The 24,415-nt window shown below is 36.8% G+C and overlaps 1 protein-coding gene across 1 annotated transcript in view; it reads right to left on the bottom strand.

Moving 5' to 3' along the window:
• Positions 1–7,485: 7,485 nt before the first annotated feature.
• Positions 7,486–24,415, bottom strand: part of LOC131095407 (zinc finger RNA-binding protein-like) — a 77,969-nt gene continuing 61,039 nt past the window's right edge. The window contains exons 13-20 of the mRNA XM_058043102.1: positions 24,078–24,283; positions 23,682–23,832; positions 22,096–22,237; positions 15,987–16,084; positions 15,096–15,191; positions 9,486–9,597; positions 9,282–9,379; positions 7,486–7,665 (exon numbers count right to left, since the gene is read on the bottom strand). Coding sequence (XP_057899085.1) covers positions 7,486–7,665; positions 9,282–9,379; positions 9,486–9,597; positions 15,096–15,191; positions 15,987–16,084; positions 22,096–22,237; positions 23,682–23,832; positions 24,078–24,283 — 1,083 coding nt within the window. The remainder of the gene's footprint in view (positions 7,666–9,281; positions 9,380–9,485; positions 9,598–15,095; positions 15,192–15,986; positions 16,085–22,095; positions 22,238–23,681; positions 23,833–24,077; positions 24,284–24,415) is intronic.

The raw sequence follows: 24,415 nt of genomic DNA, 5'->3' as shown, positions 1-24,415 counted from the left end.
TGTGAAGAATTTCTTGATTATCTTTTCCATTCCATGAGCTAGTTACAAAAAGTATCTTACATCACATAGTTTCAATTTTATTAATATGCTATAGCCTAAAAACTATATTTACCACACTACTTAAAAGAGATTGACACAGCACGACTTAAAGGAGATTAATACAGCATAACTTTCCAACATAACACATATAGTATTCATTTTAATATGCATTTTTCACAAAGAGGACTTTCCTTTTGTGAACTCATGCTGACTGTGCCTGATAATTGCATTGTTCTTTACATGCCTTTCAGTAGTACTCAGAGTAATCTTCACCATAGTTTTTCCAGGAACTGAGGTTAGACTACCAGGTCTGTAGTTCCCTGGGTCTTCCCTCACACCCTTTTTGTATATTGCAGTTCATTTTCCCATAGCAGCCCTTACAGTGCTATGCTTTGCATTGGGAGCTAGAAAGGTGTTGACAACACACCAGTGCTTTGGCTCCTGCTGAGCAGCAGTGGCACAGCATGAGCACTGTCTCTTCAACATCTCTCAATATCCCCAAAGGCCAATAGGTTGGGGGTGGGTAAGATCTCGTGAAGGGACATAACCAGAACAACTGACCCAAATTACCCAAAGGGATATTCCATAACATATAATGTCAGCTCAGATACAAAAACTAAGGGAAGTGTGTGTGGGGGGTCATTCACTATTGCTATATTTGCCTTCCAGAGCAACCACTACACATACTGAAGCCCTACTTCCCATAAAGTGGCTGGATATCATTTGCTGATGCGAAGTAGAGAACAAATCTTTTGCTTTTCTTTTGCTTCCTGCTCTAGGGTGATGTTATGATGCTTGCATCCCCAAATTGTGTGTTCTGTTTATGCTGGATATTATATTCTGTGCCTTTAAGACTGTCTGAGTGCGAAGGCAGGGAGAAGAAGCACAGAGTTTTGTTATCAAGAACTAGACTCACTCCTCCACAGTCTGCTGGAACACTGTTGTTGTCTGGGCACAGGTGCGGAAGAACACCACACCGTGCTCCTTTTGCTTTTGAGTTAGCTAGTTAGGTTAGCTAGCTGAGGCAGTCTGAGCTTTCCCTGGACTGTTTTTCTTTCCCTTTTCTTGGAACCATTCAAATCTGCTCCAGACCGGGACCCAGGAAAACACCAAGAGCTTGTACTTTCTAGCCTGCCGGGGCCTACTCTGCAGCCTTTCCCAGTGCTGGAGGGACTGATAACAGAGCAACCACCCACCAGAGAGACTTTCTGAATTTTTCATTTCTTCAGAGCAGCAAACGAGTTTTGTCATCCAGTATTGTTCATTTTGTGTGCTGAGGAGTGCTTGGCCTGTTAAATAAACAGGTTTTTTCCCACTTCTCTATGAGGAAATTTTTTCCCAAACCAGGTGGGGGAGGGGACGTGTGGGTTGGCTTTCTGGAGGGACTCCTTTTGGAGTTTTTCTCCCAAATGTGGCCTGAACCAGGACAAATGATTGGTGGCCAACGTGTGGTTCGAGAGAGTGGAAAAAACTCTGTTCTCATTGCATTTTGGTTGCAATTACTCTGTGTTGGTATAAAGCAGTTAATAGCCATGTTATTTGAATTCATAATGTCTCTTGGGTTGGAGGCTTGCATGTATTTCTGGTCCCTAGTTTTTTTTGAGGTCTTAATACCACTATGGTCCCTAGGTTTATTTTCTTATCCAGAAATAGCTCTGGTATTGTGCCTAATACATAGTTTTTGCAGTAGAGGGGCAGTGACTAGAATAGCTATCATGCTGGGCTTGGTGGTAATGACTTGTAGGAAGTTTATAAAGGTGCTGGGGTCTGTTCTAGGTATGAATGGTTCATGGCTATGGTTATGCACCCAGTTTGTTAGAGGAGGAGCAGGGGATGAGGCTTTTCAGCCTTTGCTTTCCATCTTCTCTGAATCTGTTACATCCCCATTGGAGAATGTTCAGTTTCCCCTGAATGTTAAAGAGACCATCTTTCTGGTATTTAATCTGGTAGGCTTCCTCTATACAGTCTGCAGCTTCTCTAGAATGAGGGCTGAGATTTCTAGAACTTGTTCCCAAGGGGGCGCAGCATGACAACACCTGGCCCTCCAATCAAGTTACAAGAAAGCAGTCTCCACCAATAAACAGCAAAGAAGAGTTGACTGACAGACTTTGGGAGGAGCCAGGGTTGGCTGATGCAACCCCCCCCAGGGGTATAAAAGACTGAGCATCCATCTTGAAGATGAACTGGCCATGTGGTAGGCAGCTATGAAGGCAGTTCCCAGTGCTGCAATTTTTCCTTATTTAGTCCTTTTGTTGTATTTTTGTTAAGGTTTAATAAACCTTTTAAAATTTTTAAAGTCAGCAGTTGTCTCTTACACTGGGTAGCAACAAGTTACTAACCAACTAGAATTAAACACAATGCTTTTAGACAACGATATAAATATGAGCCATGAACAATAGATTGGCTATTACTGCATGAAGAAAAGGTGCCTTGTCCATCTTTACTGCAACATATAACCAGCAAATTAATGACAAACCTAAATGCATGCCAGAAGTTGTCTGTAATAAGGGTGTCTTACATATTCTGAACAGAATTCTTCCTAATCATATACATACAATTAAGACAAACACAATGCTGCATGCAGAAAAGAAAAATAAAATCACACAGGGAGCAAGGTTTGCAATTCTCATGTAGAAACAAAGGGCTTTGTGTCTCCCTTTTAATGATAAAGTAACTTTTTACTGTAGAAAGTTTTTTATTTACTCTTGGTCAGCTATTCAAGTCTGAAATCTTGGATTTTTAAATATAGAAAACTTCAAAAATTGATAGAGGTTTCTTGATACCATTCTATGGGGTTTTTTGGATTTAGGATATTAACCTTAAATAGAATTAATGTAGAATATATGCATTAATATTTAAGCTAGGCTAAGCCTCTAAAAGCTTATAGGACTTAAACTATCCTGCAATAAATGAACCACTGGCTTCAGAATAAATATTAGTTGCCCTGGCTTTTGTCCTGGTTTAGGGCAAAGCATTCATCAGCACAAAAAATGAATAATATTAAATAATAAAACCTTTCGCTGCTTCGAAGAGATGACAAACTCAGAAAGTCCCCTTCGTGGGCTGTAGCTTGGCTCACTCAGTCTCTCATCAGTCCCTCTGGTGCTAGAAAAATGCTGTGGCCCAGGCCAGGCCCCAGCGGGCCACATATGTGAGCTGCCAGTGCGCTTCTGGGTTTTCAGTCCAGAGCAGGTTCAAACAGTTCCAAGAAAAAAAAAAAAAAACAAAAACCCACAGTCCAGGGAACTTCTCTGCCTCAGGTAGCTAAAAACTAACTAAAAAGCAAAGGAGAGCTCTGTCCTGCTGTCTGTCCATGCTGTAGACAACACAGTCCAGAAGGAATGTGGAGGAGTGAGTGCAGTTTCTGATAACAAACTCTGCGATTCTTCTCTCCCCTCTTCGCTCTCGAAACCAGTCTTAAAGGTGCAAAACTTATTTCTGGGCTAAAGAGATGAATGGGGATACAAGCATCATAAAGTCACCCCAGGACAAAATAGTTTAGGAAAACATACCTATTAAGGACTACAACCCTTAATGAGGAACTTTGCTAATGCAGACATGCTAAGGCTAGATTAAGTGGGAAAGTGTGCACCATACAGGTTAAAAATCCCCATCAATAGCTGCCAAACAGGTATCCATGAAAACCAATGAACTTTACCCTGTTAGGAACTTTACACATGCCACATATTTTTAGGGCAGCAGTTCTTAAAATGTAAACTCTAACCTAACAGAACACAGTTCAATAACTTCAAATTTTCTCAGTGCTAGGAATATATGGAATATATATACATGTGGACTTGATGATCTAAGAGGCCTTTTTCAACCTTAATGATTATATGATTTGCACGTTTTCATAAATTTAAATGAGAAAATGGAACAAAATTGGAGAACACAAATCAACAGATATTAACAAAATTAAGCCTGATTTTTATTTGGATGTAAATCAAAACCACTGTGATAACACTGTTGATGACACTCCTTAATTTTTTTCCTCCTCAAAAGACTAGTTGTCTGTTTCATTTTAAAAAGGCTGAGAAATATCACAGTACAGGAAAAGAGAACTCTTGAGAAGATTTATAAAAGTATCTCTCAGAAGAAATCTAATTTGCTAGCCTTTTTTGCCTAGGAAAGCTCTTTGGCTTACAGCTTTCAGAGGAAAAAAATACCACCCAGAAGGAAAACATGTTCTGGCTGAATCTATCACTGTACTTTGTAAACCTATGATGTAAGTAGGAAAAAACAGCAGAATGCAAATTATGCCTCCCAATTTCTTTTTTTTTTTCCCCTTCTCTATTACTAGTGGTATGCTGATAAAATCTGTTTGGGTAGTGCAAATGGGTCTTGTTTAATAAAGAAATGAATTTGGCATTGAGTAAATTCTTCATAGACCCATCATCACCAGATATTCATCAAACAACAAGAATGTTAAATATACATGAAAATTGCTGTAGGAATATTTAAAGTTGATTTCAACTCTCAGAAAGTTTCTAGGTACAATTTTAAGTAAATTTTAAATCACTTCTGAGTAGTGAAATAGGTCTAAAAATAAAAGCAGCAAATGAATCCATCACATTCAATAGCTCCATAAGGTTAACAATTCATATAGAATTCTATAATAGGGTAAGATGTTGATGGAATGTATCCAACAGACTTGCATTTCTACCAATGCCTCTAGAGAAACCCATGTGAAACCATAATACTCACAGACAGCACATACCTAAAAACTAGGCAGACAAAGCTTGAAAATACTTCAAAACAGAACAGCTCTCATTTTACTAAATTGTTCCTCTAAAGTGAACACTGAGGGGAAAATTCTTGCTGTGTACATTTCTTTTTTGTATATTATGACTATAGTGTCTGGCACTTTGAGATTTAACACACAGCATTGCTCAATAAGAAAGGCAAACACTGTTTATTAGTGAACCAATAGCATTATCAAAACATAGAGTATTAAAATGGCTATTTGCTTGTAAATTGATTACTTGGTCTTAACTTTATCTTCCTAAGCACACAATGTAATATTTAAAAACAAAGTTCATGCTGTACTTTTTAAAACCTTGTTTTTCCATTATTCTTAGCTTAACAGGAGTCAGAAGTTACATCATTAAAATAGCCCATTAAAATGGGCAAGTAAAACAGAAATAAACTGCAAATTCACTCTTTACCACACAGTGCAAAAATCATAATCACAGCTTCATATTTAATGTGGAATCATTTTAAGTATACAACAGTTCAAAAGACCCAGAAACTGCTTAAGAGTTAAAAGCCAGTAGAACAAAAACACAGGAAATCCAAAATACATCTTTGACCTTTTTAATCCTAAATTTTAGGGTTAATCACATGCCCAAATAAATGTTTGTTTTATGGAGAAAGAAACTTTGGTATGGAGTTGAACTAGCCACATGAATAGCACCTGTAACTTTCAAAATAAACAGTAATGGCTTATTAGACACCATGGCAGCAAGATAGCCCTTGTAAAAAAAACAATCAACCAACCAACCAACCAAAAAACCCAAACAACCAATACCCACCAACTAAGACCAAGCACATGCTTGGAGGCACACATCAAGGCTAGACAAAAGAAACTAGCATAATCCTTTTTTAAAGTAATTTTAAAGCATGCATTAATTATTGTATTTCTGATGCTGAAATTGGTAAGAAATCTTTCCTACAATGAGAAAGCCTTCCTTTTATTTGATAACCACTAATAACCACTCATTTTAAAACTGCACTCTAATGCTTGAAGAATGTTATTAATATATTTCCTTAAGATTCTCTCAATTTTTCTAAAATACTGTATATTTCTATTTTACAGGCCCATGCTGTTAGCAGTAAGCATTGCAAACAAAAACATCCCCCCATCCTACTCCAAGAGACATTTATTAAAAAGGTCAAAGATAAATTCAACCTCAAAATGGAACAAAAAATTTTTTTAAATTGTACCAGAAATAACAAATTATCTTTGTAATGTGTGATACACTCCTACAGCCATCAGTAGTTACCAGAATGTTAGTCTATGTTTATCTGTGAGTTTTATGGGTTTGCAAAAATTATAATACACACTGAACAGAATGAGGGAAACTTCAGTTTCAAGTGTATAATGAATTTTAATAATTTAATAAATTTTAGCTTTTAGTTGTATATTCCACAGTAGTGCTGTGACAACAAATCACACCTGTGTACCAGAGCATACATCAACAGTATAGTGTAACATTACTATACCACTGCTATACTTAGCTTTTTGAAAGAGACATAAGCGTACATCAAACAATTTTCAGGGTTACTTTTTTCCTTTAATAATGTTCACTTTTTAAATTATGCTTCACTTTTTAAAATTTGAATTATTGAAAAAAAAATCACTGAGAGTTTATACAGAAATAGCTATAAGGATTTATACAGAAATAGCTATAAGGAATACCCTTACAGGCACTGATATGACAAACGTTTATTTTAAGGCCTGAGAGGCATTAATATCAACCAAGTGGACTGAAAAGAATTACTAACTTTGTCTAAATGGGAAATGCCTGTTTCTGTTTGTATGATGAAAAAGGAAATTCAGAAAGTTATATTTTGACCTTGCTATGTCACAAAGTCAGTCATAGAAAGACCTACACATTTAATCTAAAATGATAGTTTTAAAAGCCCTTATATTAAAAAAGCCCCAAAACATCATGCAAAACTTGGATCAGTTATGCAGCTGCTTTAAAACTGTTGTAAGACCATGCTCTATATATTAGTTTTAATACTGCTAATACACAACTAACAGCAAAGTTGATTAGATTAACAAATATTTATATTGGTATCACACTATATCACACTTTATATCACACTAAAGAGACAAATGCCAAAAGATTGGCAAAAACATTTAATTTTGAGCACTCAAATGGCAGGATAATTATGTGTTGCAACCCCTTCACATTTAGGAAAACAAAAGCAAAAACATAATCCTGCAGTCTGACTTTACAAAATGAAGTTCTGTAAAATATTAACTGGGAGGGCAACAGTTTATGCTAACACAATGTAACATATACAACTAGTGTGAAAGGCAAAGAAAAAACCTTCCAAATAAAAAAAAATAATCAATATACACACAGGAACAGAAGCACAAACACTGAATTAAATACAGTTAAGATAAAACAATGCACATGAGAGAGAAACGGAGACTAAAGGTAGCAACACATTTAAAGAAAATGTAATGAGGAAAAAACTTAACACTATTTTTTCCAATGACAGTTTCCATTTGCAGTCTTTCCATTAATAATTTGTCTGATACAGTATATCATTAAAATATTCACAATCTCACAGAAGAGCTATATTTTTCTCTTCCAAATATAATTACTAAGTTGTTTTTGGATATTTTAAACATACATTATAATGTCCATTTAAAAGCAAGGCAACAAATGGACTTTTTATCACCTTCAATCTTAGCACTAATGACAAATGTTTTTAAAAGTTATCATAATCTTTTTTGTCTTTTTTTCCCTCTGCTTCAAATCCATCAACCCCATCACTGTCCCTTCTTCTTTTACGATTATTATGAATGCTGAAGCGTTGATTCATCTGTGGTAATGGATCCATTCCTAAAACTTTGTGTATTTGACGGAATGCAAGGAGTCTCAGCGCAAACTAGAAAAAGGATAGAAAGAAGATATTTCTGCTAGAAACAAATGTCAATTTAAAATACTTTATCAAACAATTAATGAAGAACATTAGTGGTATATGATATTATCCTAAGCTCTTATTATCCTCTCTTCCTTCCCCCAACAAAGTCAACACAACAAAATGTGTATGTTCCATTTGCTGCTTTGACACAAAATACAACATATTAACTTAAAAATAATATACATGTGTTTTAGCTGCTGGACTTGCATTGAAGCAGCCAAGGCTTGTCATGTGCCCCAATATGCATTAGCGATCTTCAGCAAAAGGATTGAATTAAGAGGTAGGGGCAGTAAACTCTTAAGCTGCAAGCATGAATAGCCAATACTGTAAGTAGATACAATAAATATTAAAATTTAAGCTTTCACAGATTTCTTTGAGTGACTTTATGATGCTGCATGCAGTTTATCTGCAGAAGCTTCACTTTACTCCCCCAGAATTCCCCTCTCTCACAAACTGTGCTGCCTAGCTCAGACAGCAGGAGACAGATAAGAGCTCAGTGCTCTCAGAGTTCTCAGCTTCTGCAGAGAGAGAGAGAATGAGTTTCTCTTTGCTTTTTTTTCACTGGTTTTCCTTGTTAGCTAAGGCAAGAAAGGTTTTCCCTGAACTGTGCCTTCTTCTAGGACTGTTCAGCTTGTCTCCAATCCAGGACATCAGGAGAATCACCCAGGGGCCCCCTAAGCTAAATGCCAGGCCTGGCATGCTGGGCCCAAGCCCCAGAGAGACTGAGCCACATCCACAGAAGGACTCTGAATTTGCCATCTCTTCAGAACAGCAAGAGGTTCCATTGTTTATATTACTTTTTTTTTTCATGTTTGTGAGTATTTTCTTGTTAAATAAACAGTTTTTTCCACTTCTCTCCAAGGAGACTTTTTTCCCCCGAACTGGTTAGGGGAGGGGCTGCTGAAATTTGCTTTCTAGAGGAGACCCCTTTGGAGGTTTCCTCCAAAAATTTGACCTAAACCAGGACAATTTATAAAATATTAAATGCCAGTCCAATTTTAAATCTAATAACATACTACTGTAGAGTAGGCATCTTTACAGAGATTATATATATGTAGATGGGAGTGCTTCAAACTTTTCAGGAAAATTTGTTAATTTTAGTACAAAAATGGACACTATAATACATTCTCTGTTGTGACATTTTTATTGCCTAGCTTAAGACGGATCATTTGAAAGACTAGACTACATTCTAAGAAAAGAAAATTCATGTCCATCATATAGTTTCGTTTCATTAATAAAAACACCAAAAAACCGCCAAATCAACCAACCATCCCCACAAAAAAACTATCCATCAAATTTAGTTACTTAAAACACTTTTCTGTTATGTGGGGTCGTGGGTTAGAGAGAGACACACGACACAACACACCAATCATCATCAGCAAACAGCCCTGAGTTTAATATGGCTGCCCTTTTCATAGGGGCTTTGAATCTCCAAGGCCCAGATAGCTGCTTGGATGGGACTGCTCTCTGCCCAGCTCTCTGGCCAGTGGTTTGCTTGCAGTTAAGGTTGAACAGGGTTGGCTGAAGGTCCCCTGTATAGGTTTGAATCCAATTTATCGTACTGTGACACTTTTCCTTACCTGTGCACTTGAAGTAATATCCTCTCGTTGCTGATCTGTCATTACCGCAAGTGTATCAAAAGGATCTTTCTCACAAGGGTCCAGAAGGCCAGGACCACCTAAAACAGGCTAATTAGTAGCACATCTCCATCTTATTTCAATCAAGATTACAGATTTTACATTACTTAAACATAAGTATACAAACACTAATCAACTGCAACTTGCCTTTAAGGATGATTCCTGAAGATATACACTCAAAAACTCTTCTCAGTGCATCCCCAGGACTCTGTGGTCCAGTAGCACTGCTAATTGCTTTTTCCACAAGCAACTCCATAGCCTAGAAGAACAACAAGAAAATCCAGACAATTTAGAAGACTGATTTAAAAACAAATCTACTACTGTTGTTCAGTATAGAACTTTTAAAACTGAAATTTTGAAGGATATTACACATCACACAACACTTTCAGTTAAAATTTTAAAAATCAGATGTTTGTTAACAATTAATAAAAAGAAAGCTACTGTAAGATTAACATTGAGTGTTGAGTACCAATATGCTGGTTCTCATGACAAATTGCCCAAAGATTTTCTTAGAAATTTATACAGTACTAGCCTCCTTGGAGAACTTGTCCAGTCATTTTTTGAGAGCATGAAACGTGGTAGGTCACTGGAATCTGTTAGCCATGTGAGTAAACAGCACACAATATTGAAACAGACTGGAAATTTACCAGGGTGGAAATCCATTTTGGATTTGGATGAAATGTGCTGTTTAAAAAAAAATGCCTCAGCTGAAGGAAAAATGTGAGAGAGATAAGAGAGACCCCTTGAACTTTGAAACAGACGAAAACCAAAGCTGAGGCTGCAGGAGACAGGGCAAGCTGACTGAGACAGAGTAAAAATCCATTTTGAATTAGGTAAAATGTCTAGGAGAGGTGAAAAGTCTGTGAGGCCAAAGCTGAAGGGAAAAACTGCAGGACAGAGATAGTGAGGAGACAGAGAGAAAAAACAGAAACGACCACAAGGTCGATCTGCCCTAACCTACAAATTCTTTTGATAAAGAGGAACTGGCGATAAATGTCACGTGGAATGAATATGTATGAACCTATTGTGAAACTGTATGCATATGTATTTGGAAGGGGAGATAAAAGGAGACCTGAAATCCTCAGAGGTACGCATGCCTTTTAGCATGCCTTTTAAGGAGAGCATTCTCCGCATGCATCCGGCCGCCGTAATAAACATACCAAGCTTTACAACTTTTATAAAGTTGTGAGGTTTCTTCTTTTCTCCGCAAAACAGTGACCCAGGAGTTCTTTCTGTATTTTCTGATAAAAAAACTATCTGCAAGTGTAACGGGAAACCAGTAAAATGAATATGTATGAAACTATTGTGAAATTCTATGCATATGTACCAGTAAGGGAGATAAAAAAGGATTGGGAGTTCTCAGGGGTGCACATGTCCTTTATGGGGAACAATACCCACATGCATCCAGCGCTGTAATAAACATACCGGCTTTACAACTTTTACAAGTTGTGGAGTAATTTTCCTTCCACAAATCAGTATGAAATGATGAATTTGATTCATCTAATGAAATTAACAGGATGCTACAGAGAAATTATCTTTTTTTCTACAAGAATACAGAAACTTAAAGTATCCAACATTTAATGACCTTTTAACATTTAAGTGGTTACTAATTCTTCAGTTTTGCAAAACTGAAGTTCACTTCAATTGTTGTTTTTTGGGTATACCCTAACACTAACTTAGATGTTAAACAAGTGTAAAAAAAACCTTGATGATAAACAGGTTTTCTAAAATTTACACCTTTTTTTTCTGTGAATGTTTCCATTGTTTGCCTTTATTAGACACCATTAAAAAGAAAAAAAACTATAAAAGTTTATGCTTATTTTTGCAAAGTAAGCATTAAATGGATGTTTCAATACCACCTCCTTGGCAAGTTTTATTTTCAAACAATATGTCTCTCTTGGTTTTTGCTGGGATTTCTGGTAGTTAGGTTTTTTTTGGTTCCTCTTCCAAGTTACAGTTGCTCTAATGTTGCCTTCTATTTCTATTTTCCAAGAATAAATGTCCATTCTAATGCATGCAAGTAACTACAGGCAGTGCTGATTACAATTACTCCCTAAGGGTGCCTATTCCTTTCTATTTTAGCTCAATTTAACTGACAAATTTCAATTCTTGATCATGGTATTTTAGGACTTAGACTGTATCACTCAGGGTCAAGCTTTTGAGTTTTAGCAACAATTTAGTTGTTTTCAAGTATGAAGCAAAATACAGCGGGAAAGAAAAAAAGCAGATCGCATTATTTATTCAAGTCTAACTCTTTTGGATTCTCATAAAATACACTAAAGTCTTCAATTTCATCATAGGAAAATGTGAATTATGATGCCCCAGTGTTTATGTGCACAAACGGCTAGATTTCAAGTTTGGAAAATAAAAATAAATTTTGAATATTGGTTCCTTCTAACTTGTAGAAACTTGACACAATTCTTCTAATTTAGTTTTTATTTCTAGCTATATAAAGAGACTGATACTAATGTGTGTTTAGATTTCCTAATGTTTTCTATTATTAAAACTATTTAGGCTCTTTCTGAAATGCTCTGGCATCTCTGGCTTGTAACAGACTTGTAGCATAAAGGTCAGGAGAAGTTCTGCGTCTAGGAAAATATATTTCTTCAATCTACAAAATTTTATCTGTAACTGTCAGAAATAATATATATTTTAAATGTCTTTTTTTTTCAGTAGGACTTTGCTAACAAGCCAAAAGAACAACTGAATACACAAATTTCAATGGTGATTCATGGCACTGGCAATGCATCGGGTACCAAGAGTGTTACTGAACAAGTTAAATTTCTTTAATAAGAAGTCTATGCAGCACTGGGGGTAGATGTTGGAACATTCTTTTAACTTCAGCACAATAGTGTATGATCCCTGTATTTGTGGTTCATGTTTACTTTTGTACCATACATTGCTTATGCAAATACCAGAGATGATTGTGGCCTTGTGTTAACTCCCTATATCTGTGACTAATAAGTCTTCTGCCAGCTAATGTATCCTTGTTTACTTCTATCAGTGATTAATATGTATTAGTTTATATCTTAGTTTTGAGAACAAGGATTGTGTGTCAGAGCAAAGAATGATAAGTGAAGTACATTATGACCTGATGACATACTTGAGATACTCTGAAAGAGAAAAGATTCATCAGAAGATCTAGAACCATATCCAAACAAGTCCATGGAAATAATTAGCATATATGCATGCATTCAGGAAATGTGATGAATATGCATTAGTTTCAGGAATATAACCTGGTCTGTTAGGTTGCTGCTCATGCATGCTTTGAGAAGAATCCCCCATGTATCCAGCGCTGCTAATAAAGTAATGTTGGCTTTCTAACCTAGCAAATTGGTTGGAGAGTTTATTTCTCATTTTTCGGAGACAAGAGCAAGACAGGAAGCACTTTTAGAGAGAACTGAGACACCTAGGCCTGAAATCTCTCATGAAATCCTCATAGGCAAACTCAGGAAGTATGGACTGAATAAGTGGACAGTGAGGTGTATTGAGAACTGGCTGAAGGGCAGATCCCAGAGGGTTGTGATCAGTGGCACTCTAGTTGGAGGACTGTCACTAGTGGTGCTTTCCAAGGTTCTATACTGTGTCCAGTATTGTTTAATGTTTTCATCAATGACTTGGACAAAGGGGCAGATGCCTCCTCAGCAAGTTTGCTGATGGCACAAAGCTGGGAGGAACGGCCAATACCCCAGGGTGCTGTGCTGCTCTTTAGAAGGACCACGACAGGTTGGAGAGATGAACAGAGAGGAACCATCTGAAATTCAACAAAGGCAAGTGCAGGGTCCTGCATCTGTGGAGGAATAACCCCCAGGCACCAGTACAGGCTGGGGGTGACCTGCTGGAAAGCAGCTCTACAGAGAAGGACTTGGGGGTCCTGGTGGACAAGTTGCCCATGAGCCAGCAGTGCCCTTGTGGCCAAGAAGGCCAATGGCATCCTGGGGTGCATTGGGAAGAGTGTTGCCAGAAGGTCGAGGAAGGTGATCCTGCCCTTCTGCTCAGTCCTGGTGTGATGGAGTGCTGTGTCCAGTTCTGGGCTCCTCAGAACAAGAGAGACATGGAGCTCCTGGAGCAGGTCCAGCAGAGGGCTATGAAGTTGATCAAGGGTCTAGAGTATCTCTCTTAAGAGGAAAAGCTGAGGGAATTGGGCCTGTTCAGCCTTGAGAAGAGGCAACTGAGAGGGGACCTCATCAATGTCTGCAAGTACCTAAAGGGTGAGTGTCAGAGGATAGAGACAGGCTCTTCTTGGTGATGCCAACCAATAGAACAAGAAGCAATGTGCAGAAACTGATGCACAGGAAGTTCCACCTGAATATAAGGAAGAATTTCTTTATTCTGTGAGTGACCATGCACTGGAACAGGTTACCCAGAGAGATTGTGTAGTCTCCCTCACTGGAGATAGTCCAGATCCATCTGGATGCAGTCCTGTGCCATGTGCTCTGAGATGACCCTGCTGAAGCAGGGAGGCTGAACCAGATGACCTACTGTGGTCCCTTCCAACTTTACCCATTCTGTGATTCTGTGACACATCATTTCTGGCTGTGCCTTAGAACAGATATTATGAGAAATAAGAAACAACATTCCTTGTTCTTCATCTATGTGCCTGCTGTGTGTTGCAATATTTTAAAGAATGCTTTTTTAAAAGTATGTCTGGGTTTATACTTTGGCTACTTAGTAAGCAATATTGAGGGTACTTACATACTTCCGAGCTTCTGTAAAACTATATTTGTACAGTATATCTTTCATGAAGTATAGCAGAGAAAGCAGATTTTTTTAAACTTTAAATATTTTAAAAAGCAGAAATAATTGCTCCACATTTTTTCTGGTCAGCAAGCTTATTACAATTGTAAAACATTTCTCATTGAAATAATGCCAACTATTATAACTGTCTTGACAATGTTAGCACTCTTCCTGCCAAAACTGAAAAGTCTACATTAGGAAGCAGCACAGTGCAACAGGATTTGGTCTATGAAACAAAAAAGTCGAAGTTGAATTTACCTCCACATATATACGCTTTGGAGATTTTGGTTCAGAATAACTTTGTGCAGTCCACAGATTGAACATTTATTAATATTTGGAGCACAAGTTGCACTCCTGGAGAGCATAACTTAAGATAGTCAATGTAAAAGAATGCTCCAAAACCACTCAGCTGCAAGAATTGAGATAGGTAACCAGTTACAACCTAGAGAGCTGTGTCTAAGTGACACTGATTAAAATGCCGATGGTTACACATCCACAGACTAGTACTGTGGTATTTCATCTTGCAGAAACAACATATTAATGATTGCAGGAATTGCTGTGAATTATTCTTTCAAGCAGCTTTTCTGTTATCACAGAGCTATCTGGGTACAGCTGACATTATTTTCTACCAGTTTCAGTAAAGTCCAAGCAATTCAGAGCAGGTTGTAAGTAAAAAATAGATTATTTGATACAGAGTAAAGGAAAAAAATGCTAAAATATAGAATAAGAATGCTACTCTCAAAGAATTCCAAAAACAACAAGAAATTTCATTTTGAAAAAACATTTTCAGCTCCACATGGCAAAACCACAGAAAATTAAAATTTTAGAGGTAATCTGGATCGTTTGTTGGGGAAAACCAAAAAATCAACCAACCAACCAACCGCCCAAGCAAAACCCTACATTACTCCTTTTAAAAACCTAAATTTTAAATCTGTAGTAACACATTCCCATGCTTTATTTGCAGTGGATTAAAAAAACCCCAATGTGCATTAAAAACTCATTCAAAAGAACATTACTCACCCAGCTTGGAAAATCAGACCAAGTTGGAACCCGCTGACAGAGGTCGCGAAGAATACGTATGATAACCACACAGGACTGCAGACCATTAGCTCTAGCCTTGAGAACAATACAAAATCAAATTAATCCCAGCAGATACAGCAAATAGGACTTGTTGAAAGACTAAAACACTGCTGTTCAATGGAAGCTCAGATACAAGACCAAAACAAATAATTCTACAACTTTATTCTAAGAGCTGCCATTTACAGCAGTATTTTATACAGGGTTAGTAATTTAAGGTGATAGAAGTCAAAGTGCACAGGTCATACAAGAATAACATTTCTTGATCCCCTATACACTTTGACCTATGTTCACCTGTAACAATAAATACAGTATTTTTCTATATTAGAAATAAAGGTCTAAGAAATAGGTATAGAGATGGAAAGGTGAAGGGAATCTGTTTCGTTTCTTTATTGTGCCTTTGACAGAATGCAAAGTCACTAAACCAAACAGTTGCTTCTTGCCTTTCATTCCCTACACCTAAAGAAATAGGAAAAACGTCTTAAATCTAAACACAAAGCTTTAAACAAATATTTCATTATTTAAAGCAAAGTTACTCTGCAGCCTTATGGAACATATAACAAATATACAACATATGATCACCCCAAGTGAATCAAGCCTGCCACATTGCTTTCTTCATGACCAGAAAAAGAAAAAAAAAGGTCAAATAAACAATAACTGCATACAGCAGTTCCTCTCTACTCAACCTTCTACACCTAAATTCAGGGACCAGAAAAATATTAAGTATTATTAGCATGAACAACACTGAGTGTTTTCACCCAGTTAGACATTTATATTACAACTGAACTAATCTCTCATAAGGCTACAAGAAGAAAATAAAATTAAGTTCCCTACCTGGAACCACTTAGCGTGGCGTAGAGCAGCCAGAGCGTCAAGGCATTTTTGCCTGTCCAAGATGTCCGGTGGGTCTTTCACCATACCCGAGGTTACATCTAAAATGGATTGAATTGGCAAAATGCAGTGAGGAATGGGTGTTTGACCATTTAAAGTAGCTTCAATGCCACACATGCCATTTAAAGCTTGAACCCATGAACAACAAATGCAATTGTTCAATAAAAGTCATTCAATTAGTATTAGGGCATTAACCCAGTATGAAGATTGTAGAATCATATTAAACTTTAGCTGTCATGTTATTTTCAAATGCATTGCAATTATGCAAAACATAGTACTTCTTTCTTTAAGCTAACACTGGAAAAACATATATCCCCTAAAATTGAATAGAAAAGGAAAAATGAATGGACACAGTGCACCAGCACAGAGACCACAAGACAGAAGGAACACTAAAAATCCACTTAAAGTAGAAATATTCACACTTAGTTTCATGAAAATTTTAATGGTCACATGCTATTTGGGACTTACTCTTTTTAAGAAAAGCTAAGTATATTAAAAAAAAAACATTTAAAAGCACTAGATATTTTGTAATGTTATTTTTATCATACTTTAAACTTGAAATGGAAAATATTATGCATTTTAAAAAACCTGACTAAAGGAATGTGAAATCTCTTCAGTTTTAAGAGTTCCATTACTTTTTAATATCCTCTCTTACTCATATAAATTCCTCATCCATTATATATGTGTTCCAATATCATTCAGGATGCAAGGAAGGATCTGAATAGGGACTGCTTTACTTATGATTCATCAAGAAAAAGAAAAGCCAAGAAAGAAAAAAACAAAGCAGACTATCTGAAAGAAGGGCCAGAAGGAAAATCTGGGGAACTACAGGCCTGTCAGCCTGACCTTGGTACCACAGAATGTCATGGAGCAGATCATCTTGAGTGTCATCATGCAGCACATACAGGACTACCAGGGGATCAGGCCAAGCCAGCATGGGTTTAGGAAAGGCAGGTCCTGCTTAAATGACCTTATCTCCCTCTATGACATGGTGATCCACTTAGTGAATGAGAGAAAGGCTGGGGATCTTGTCTACCTAGACTTAGTAAAGCCTTTGACACCATTTCCCAGAGCATTCTCCTGGAGAAACTGGCTGCTCATGGCTCAGACAAGTGCACGTATTCTTGAGTAAAAACCTGTCTGTACAACCAGCCTCAGAGTGGCAGGGAATGGAGTTACATCCAGCTGGCAGTCAGTCACTAGTGGGGTTCCCCAAGGCTCAGTACTGGGGCCAGTCCTGTTTAATATCTTTATCAATTATGTGGATGAGGGGATTGAGTGCACCCTCAGTAAGTTTGTAGGTGACACCAAGTTGGGTGGGAGTGTTGATCTGCTCAAGGGTAGGAAGGCTCTGCAGAGGAATCTGGACAGGCTGGATTGATGGGCTGAGGCCAATGGTATGAGGTTCAACAATGCCAAGTGCCAGGTCCTGCACTTGGGTCACAACAACCCCACACAGCACTACAGGCTGGGGGGAGAATTGACTGGAAAGTTGCTTGGCAGAAAAGGACCTGGGGCCATGGTTGACAGTGGCTGAACATGAGCCAGCGTGTGCCCAGGTGGCCAAGAAAGCCAATGACATCCTGGATTGCATCAGCAATAGTGTGGCCAGCAGGACTAGGGAAGTGACTGTACCTTTGTACTTGGCACTGGTGAGGCCACACCTTGAATCCTGTGTTCAGTTTTGGGCCCCTCAAAACAAGACAGACACTGAGGTGCTGGAGCATGTCCAGAGAAGGACAACGAATATAGTGAAAGGTCTAGAGCACAAGTCTTATGAGGAGTGCTTGAGGGAGCTGGAGGTGTTTATCCTAGAGAAAAGGAGGCTCAAGAGGGACCTTAGCACTCTCTATAACTACCTGAAAGGAGGTTGTTACAAGGTGGTTGTTGGTTTCTTTTCCCAAGTAACAAACAATAGGACAGGAGGAAATGGCCTCAAGTTGTGCCAGGGGAGGTTTAGATTGGATATTAGGAAAAATTTCTTCAAGGAAAGGGTCGCCAAGCATTGGAAGAGGCTACCCAGGGAAGTGGCTGAGTCACCATCCCTGAAGGGATTTAAAAGAAGTACAGATGTGGCACTAGATGCGGTGGACTTGGCAGCGTTAGTTTAACAGTTGGAGTTGATGATCTTGAAGGGCTTTTCCAACCTAAATGATTCTATGATTTTATTATTCTAAAATATGGTAGATCTTTTATGTTTAAATGTTCAGAAAATGATTAATTACAAAGCAGATTGCTTTGTTACTAAAATAGAAAAGACCACAAGACCCTTTTGGAAGTGGTTTAAATCAGTGAAACTGGAACCACTGAACAATATGAAACGGTATCTTCAAGTTACTTTAAAAATTGTAGGAATATAATGTAATGATCACTTTTAAAAGTATTTTGTTTTACTAATTATGAAAATGGCTACTGTGACTAGTGCCAAAGTATACTGGTAGCATAACTGGTGATACACCAGACAAGATGAAAAAAAAAAGCCTTCACTCAATGGCACTCATTTCACAGGATTTACTCCAGCAAGATTTAAAGTTAGGTAACTCAGAGAATAGAAGTTATATATATAGTTGCATGAAACATGCCAGCAAGTAGGGATGATGCAGAGAGCTCAGAAACCACCTATTTATACACAAATGCAAAATAAATAGTAGGATACTTTAAATAGTAGGATACTTTAGAGAGAACTAAAAAGCTATGAATGAACATAGTTCTATAACTTTGCAAAACTTAAATCTGAAGTACTCCATTCAGATTTGGGCATTTTTTTATAGGATAGTCCCATTGCTCTACATGGGGCTAAAAGGGGGAAGATTTCAAAATAAGAACAAAGTTAAGAACATAGGTATCTTCTCAAACAGATGTTTAAAATTATGTACTGTATATTAAAGTGGAAAGAAGAATAACTGAACCAACAAGGTATTTACACAGCAAATGAAGACATTTAAAGGGGCATTTCATTTAAAACAAAACAAAAATCAAACCAAAACTTATACAAGAGGGGTGCCAGGTAAGATAACTGATGAAACAAGTAAAACTTGGATATAAAAAGACAAGGAGTATATTTAGAGGAAATGCACAGCAGGAAAATAAGAGGCAAAATAAGACTGAGAAATTAAAAATGTGTCTCTTCTGTCCATTAGCCTAATCAGTCTGTTTTTACAGTCTTTTTTTAAAGCTACTATGCAAATAGATTATACTGTGCAGACTTTAATCACAATAACTCACTTCATAATTTGAAATTCCAATTACTTCTAGCTCCAAAAAATTCAATTTGGAAAACAATTTTACTAAAAAGAATTACAGTTTAAGTGCACAGAAAATAATCATACACAGTGCTGGAAATGTCAGTCTAAAATGTACTACTACTAGGTATCATATGAATATCCTTGAAACTTAAAAAGACTAAGAAGTTGTAAGACACCTAATTGAGCTGAGAATATATTGACTGGAAAAAATGTATCAAGGAAACTTGTAATACTTAATCTGTGAATTTTTGCATCTGTTTTACATTTTAGGATTAACCCCTTAAATAGTCTTTAAATAAATTCAGATGCCTAACCTACCATCCTGTTGAGCTAAAACAAAACCAGTTAAATTAATTTACAAAATACAAGCACAAATTCTTACCTTATATAACTTAATTTATTACTACCCTAAATATAAGGGGTTAATCTTCAGTTAGACATTCTGTGTCCACACTACTTCGTCATTAAAAGTTAACAGGCGTACCAATTTTACTAAGTTTTATTACACAGAATGCAATTTACCCAGTCAACTATTTGAAAACTAGTGTGAACACTGCTTAATTCTAGGATAAAGACAAAAAGAAAAAAACCCAAAGTAACAGTAGGTCCTAGGACTGTGCGTCCAAACACCTCCTTTGTAAAGTATGGCAGGTGTGACACTGAGCTTTAGAAAACCTTGGTCAAAAATTCTTCTGATGTCTTGGTAGCAACCCCTGACAGGAATCAAGACCCTTTGCTAGAAAGCTTAGGACTGGGGCTGTTAGCTAAGGATAAAAAAATAAAGACATGTGCACATATACATATGCTTTTATAAATATGTACACTTTGTCTGCTGAAGGAAAGAATCCACAACTGGGTTAGAGCCCTTTGAATATATCCAATTTGGTAAACTGTCAAATGCACAATACTGTAAGGAACAGTAGCTATGTGGTTAACAGTTTTATTTCACACTAGTTTTGGTTTGGTTTTTTTTAGCTTTTTATAATGTAATGGGATTATTACACATCAAACATAAAAAAACCAAACACATACTATTACTCTGCAGCAAAAAAGAAGTCTTCATAATAAGGCCTCCTTTGCTGCAATAATTTGCAATTCAGTCTTTTATTTGCTCTAGCTTCAAAAGTGAACTTTTTATACTGCTCAGTGTCTTGAAAAGAAATCTAACTTGATTTTGCTTGCCTAGAGACAGCACTCCAGCAGTGAATAAACTCATTTTAACTCAAGTGTCGGTCAGACAAAAGTACAGATATGTTTCCTTTAGGTGGCATAAATTAAGAGTTTGATCATAATAATTTGAAATTTGTTTTCTTTTTAGTCTACATCATAGAATTTTAGGCCAGAAAATGGAAATTTAGTATTGTGGCAGGATCAGTATTGCACCTTTTCACAGTATGTTAATAAGCAAACATGGTGTTTAAGGTTAATTTAATTTAATGCTTAATGTACTTTAATAATCAAATATTTTAAAGCATTCTTTATGAGCTTAAATAATACATGAAGCCTCATTCAGCACAGAAAATTAAAAGTCATGTTACACTTAAGATTTTCAAAAAACGAGTAAACTGATTTGGTGTGATAGTATATGTACAAAGACTTTATAACTAGGAATAATATGTAAAGCTCAAAAATCATGTACAAAGCACTCTTAAAGACTCCAGAAGTCATCCAAACTAGAGAATGCATCTTGACATTTTTCTTTCTGATTATGTAGGATGACTTTGTTAACACAGCTTGCTTACAATGCATTAGTCATAGCTACAGAACATTTACTAATGCAATATAAAAATCTGAAGTAATGTAGAGGGCATGTAATGATGAGATGAAATTTAAAAAGTCTCTGTGGCTTATATAAATACATATATACATGAGCACAAGTATACATACATACAATTTTTTTCAACCTGCATAGAAGTGTTAAGACAGCCTCAGATTTGCTATATGTAGGTTCACTGTCAAACACCAGAACCCTGTTTGCCATGATCTCTTCAACTATGAAAATACAGGATTAAAAGGAAACAAAAGTTAGTTTTATCTGACCCAAAAACAAAAGGAACCAATGTACTGTAAACATTATTCATGCTTGTTGGCTTAAAAGCTTTTAAAGCTTGGAAAGCATTACAAAACAGACCGTAAAGCAACATTGCTGGCACCAGAGAAACTGTGAACTTCAGAAATGTAATTTTATTTACAAATTTCACTTTCTGCTGCAGATGAAATGACAAAGCCATTTCTTATTTTCCTAGTCTGAGTTTGCCAGTTGGATAGAAGACTGGTTGCAATATCAGGAGCCTAAATATATTCAAAAATAACTCCAGGCCAAAAAGCAACCTCAGAGTGCTGGAAACAAAATTACATCTTCTTTTAAAATTATAAGCACTGTTACCATCAAAAATACAAAAGTACATTTTAGGTGGTGCTGCTATTTGGAATATGTCAATGATGGTAATACTGATCTAGCTAAAACTTGAAAATGTGATCTTTCTTTTAGGGCAGGACTGCATTTTAAAGCCAGTTTATAGCCACTTGTTATAAAATAGTTTTACCTAAAATTTTATAAGAGGGGTGAAAAAGAATCAAGTTTGTACCTTTTCCAGAAAGCTGAAGTTGGACTTCAAATTAGAATTTTAAAAAATTAAATGCATCATATAAGCATTTTTTATAGGAAATTGTTCTCTACCGAGACTGCTTGTTGAAAAACAAGGTTTTGATCAAGTACTTTAGTTATGCCAGCATGTTGCCTTCTAGGGCCTCAATGCTATCTTAAGCAGAATAGATAGAAGCAACATCTTTAACAACTTCCCAACCTCTATCCCTCATGTTCTCCTCCCGAATGACTGGAGATGTCAGTGTGATAGTAACTTGCATTTTGGGTTCCACACATGAATTTAAAATTATTGCTGCTTCTGGGACTGCACACTTGATATCATATTTCTCGGGACTTATTACCTAAATATCAAAAAAGAGAAACTTCCATTAGCATGTGGCCAAGAAAAGTAAAGGGAAGAAAATGGATTTCATCATAGCCTTTTTTAACAGAAAGGCAGAAACGCAATATAATTATATGAAGCAAATACCTGTGTATTCAAAGAAACAACAGTATACACAATTAATACATATATATATGGACTTGCATACTGTTTCCAAATCATTAATGAAAACACACAGCAGTTGCCAAGTGTGCAAATGAGAAAAAAACAACCAGGTGAAATTCATATAAATAAGTAAATTACATAACAAGAACCTTGACAGCATTTGAGATAAATAAAAGCCTCAGTGGCACTTCAAATGCCAGTTGAATGTTTTTCTTATTGGAACACAGGAGCCTTTAAAAAGCACCAAGATGCAGAGGTGGTTCTTCAAGCTTGCAGTTACAAGTTGAGTACTGAGTCACATTCTATACTTGGCTAACACAACATCCTCTGATGAGAGCAAAGGACAAGATTAACACCAGGGGGAAAAAATAGTAAGAGTAACAAGGTGGTCACTCAGAATTTCTTCTTGGGACTAGATTTATTAACTCTAAATATCCCCAAAATAAAGCTGTAGGCACCTTTATCGCCTTCTTCCACAAACTAGAGGAACAAGTGAATTCTCCACAAAGCCAGACCAAGATGTGCAGGTTTAAAGCTTTCTTCTGTTATTTCAAACAAGAGCAAACCCAAGATTATTTTCTAATTATTCTGATCCTGCTAATGCTTCTACCATGCCATGGATTCTGTTGAGCATTTTACCAGACTGCACTGAAGTACTAATGCTGTGAAAAACATCCTATAGCAATACTAGACAGGCTTTGTTCAGTAGAGAGTACTCAAGCTAAAAACTTTATTCTGTACTTTCATTTATTGTAGAAATACAACAAATGGTTTATATGAATTTTGCTGAATGGTTTAAGACTACATGTACTTTTTTTTGAAGGGCCAAATTAAAAAAAACACATACAAGACTTAGTTAACTACTTCTGGGACTACAAAGCGCTGACACATACAAACTGGAAACAAGACGAGTACAAAGAGACTGGCATTAATGGAGAACTTTGACCTTCAGGCAGTGCAAGCTTCCTGTAACACCGCACAAATTATGTCTATCGCTGCTGGTAACTGGATAATAGTCTTTCTTCCGCTCATTTCTATTTCCCAGTTGAAGGAAATCTATTAAATTGTGATTGAAACTACACTGCTAGCATAAGCACCTAGACACTTGTATGGATGTAATATACAGAAAGCAAAACACACAGCATAGTCCCTGAATTCAGACAGAGTCAGAAAATGAAAAGAAACTGTACCTGACCTATGAAATGCAGCACAGTCAGCCCGACAGACATTTGACTTGAGGACAGACTTTTATAGTATTTTTACCAAAATTCAGATCCAAAAATCTAAATATTACTTACTGCAAGTTGTTTGGGAAGACTTTCAGCAATAAAACCAAGTAACATCTTTGAAGGCTTCTCAGCACATAACAAAACAAGATTGACATTTCGGTCTCCACGGAGTAACAAACCTTTAGCCAAAACGCCCACCCGTAAAACTCCTTTCAAAGCTCTGTGAATTATAGTTAAAAGCTGCATTTAAAATACTATAAAAATCATAAAACTAAACATGAAGATAGCAAAATTAAATAAAATAGCAGTATTCCATATACTCTTGAAGCCACAGTGACATATGTCATATTAAAATCCGAAGGGAACAGACTTCCTGAAAGCACTGATAACAGTACAAGGAAAAACATAAAATGGCTTCAGAAAGAAGTCGTAAAATTCTTTAAAAATAAGAAGGAAAAAAAATACCTGTCTTTACTGCTGTCTTTTTTGTCATCTCCCTCTTTGCTCTTGCTTTTTTCATGGTCAGTCATATTGTCAGAAACAAGTTTCAAAGCACGCTCAGTAATAGAGACAATTTTTTGGACTGCTTGAAGTTCCTCCTCTGTTGGATATATAGCTGCATGTTTGGTCATCACATAGCGGTCATCAGAGGAGTCAGAGCGGCGTAGAGGCTAAACAGATGAAAAAGCACATTTCTGAAATTTGGGTACACAACAGGTAAAGGCAGGTGACTGTTCTGTTCTCATGAGGCCCCACCTGGAGTACTGAATCCAGCTCTGGCAATCTCAACATAAGAAGGATGT

This window comes from Melospiza georgiana, chromosome W (genome assembly GCF_028018845.1).
Source record: "Melospiza georgiana isolate bMelGeo1 chromosome W, bMelGeo1.pri, whole genome shotgun sequence".
NCBI lineage: Eukaryota > Metazoa > Chordata > Aves > Passeriformes > Passerellidae > Melospiza > Melospiza georgiana.
The sequence above is the reverse complement of the archived record's forward strand: the minus strand, read 5'-3'. Positions and strand labels throughout refer to the sequence as shown.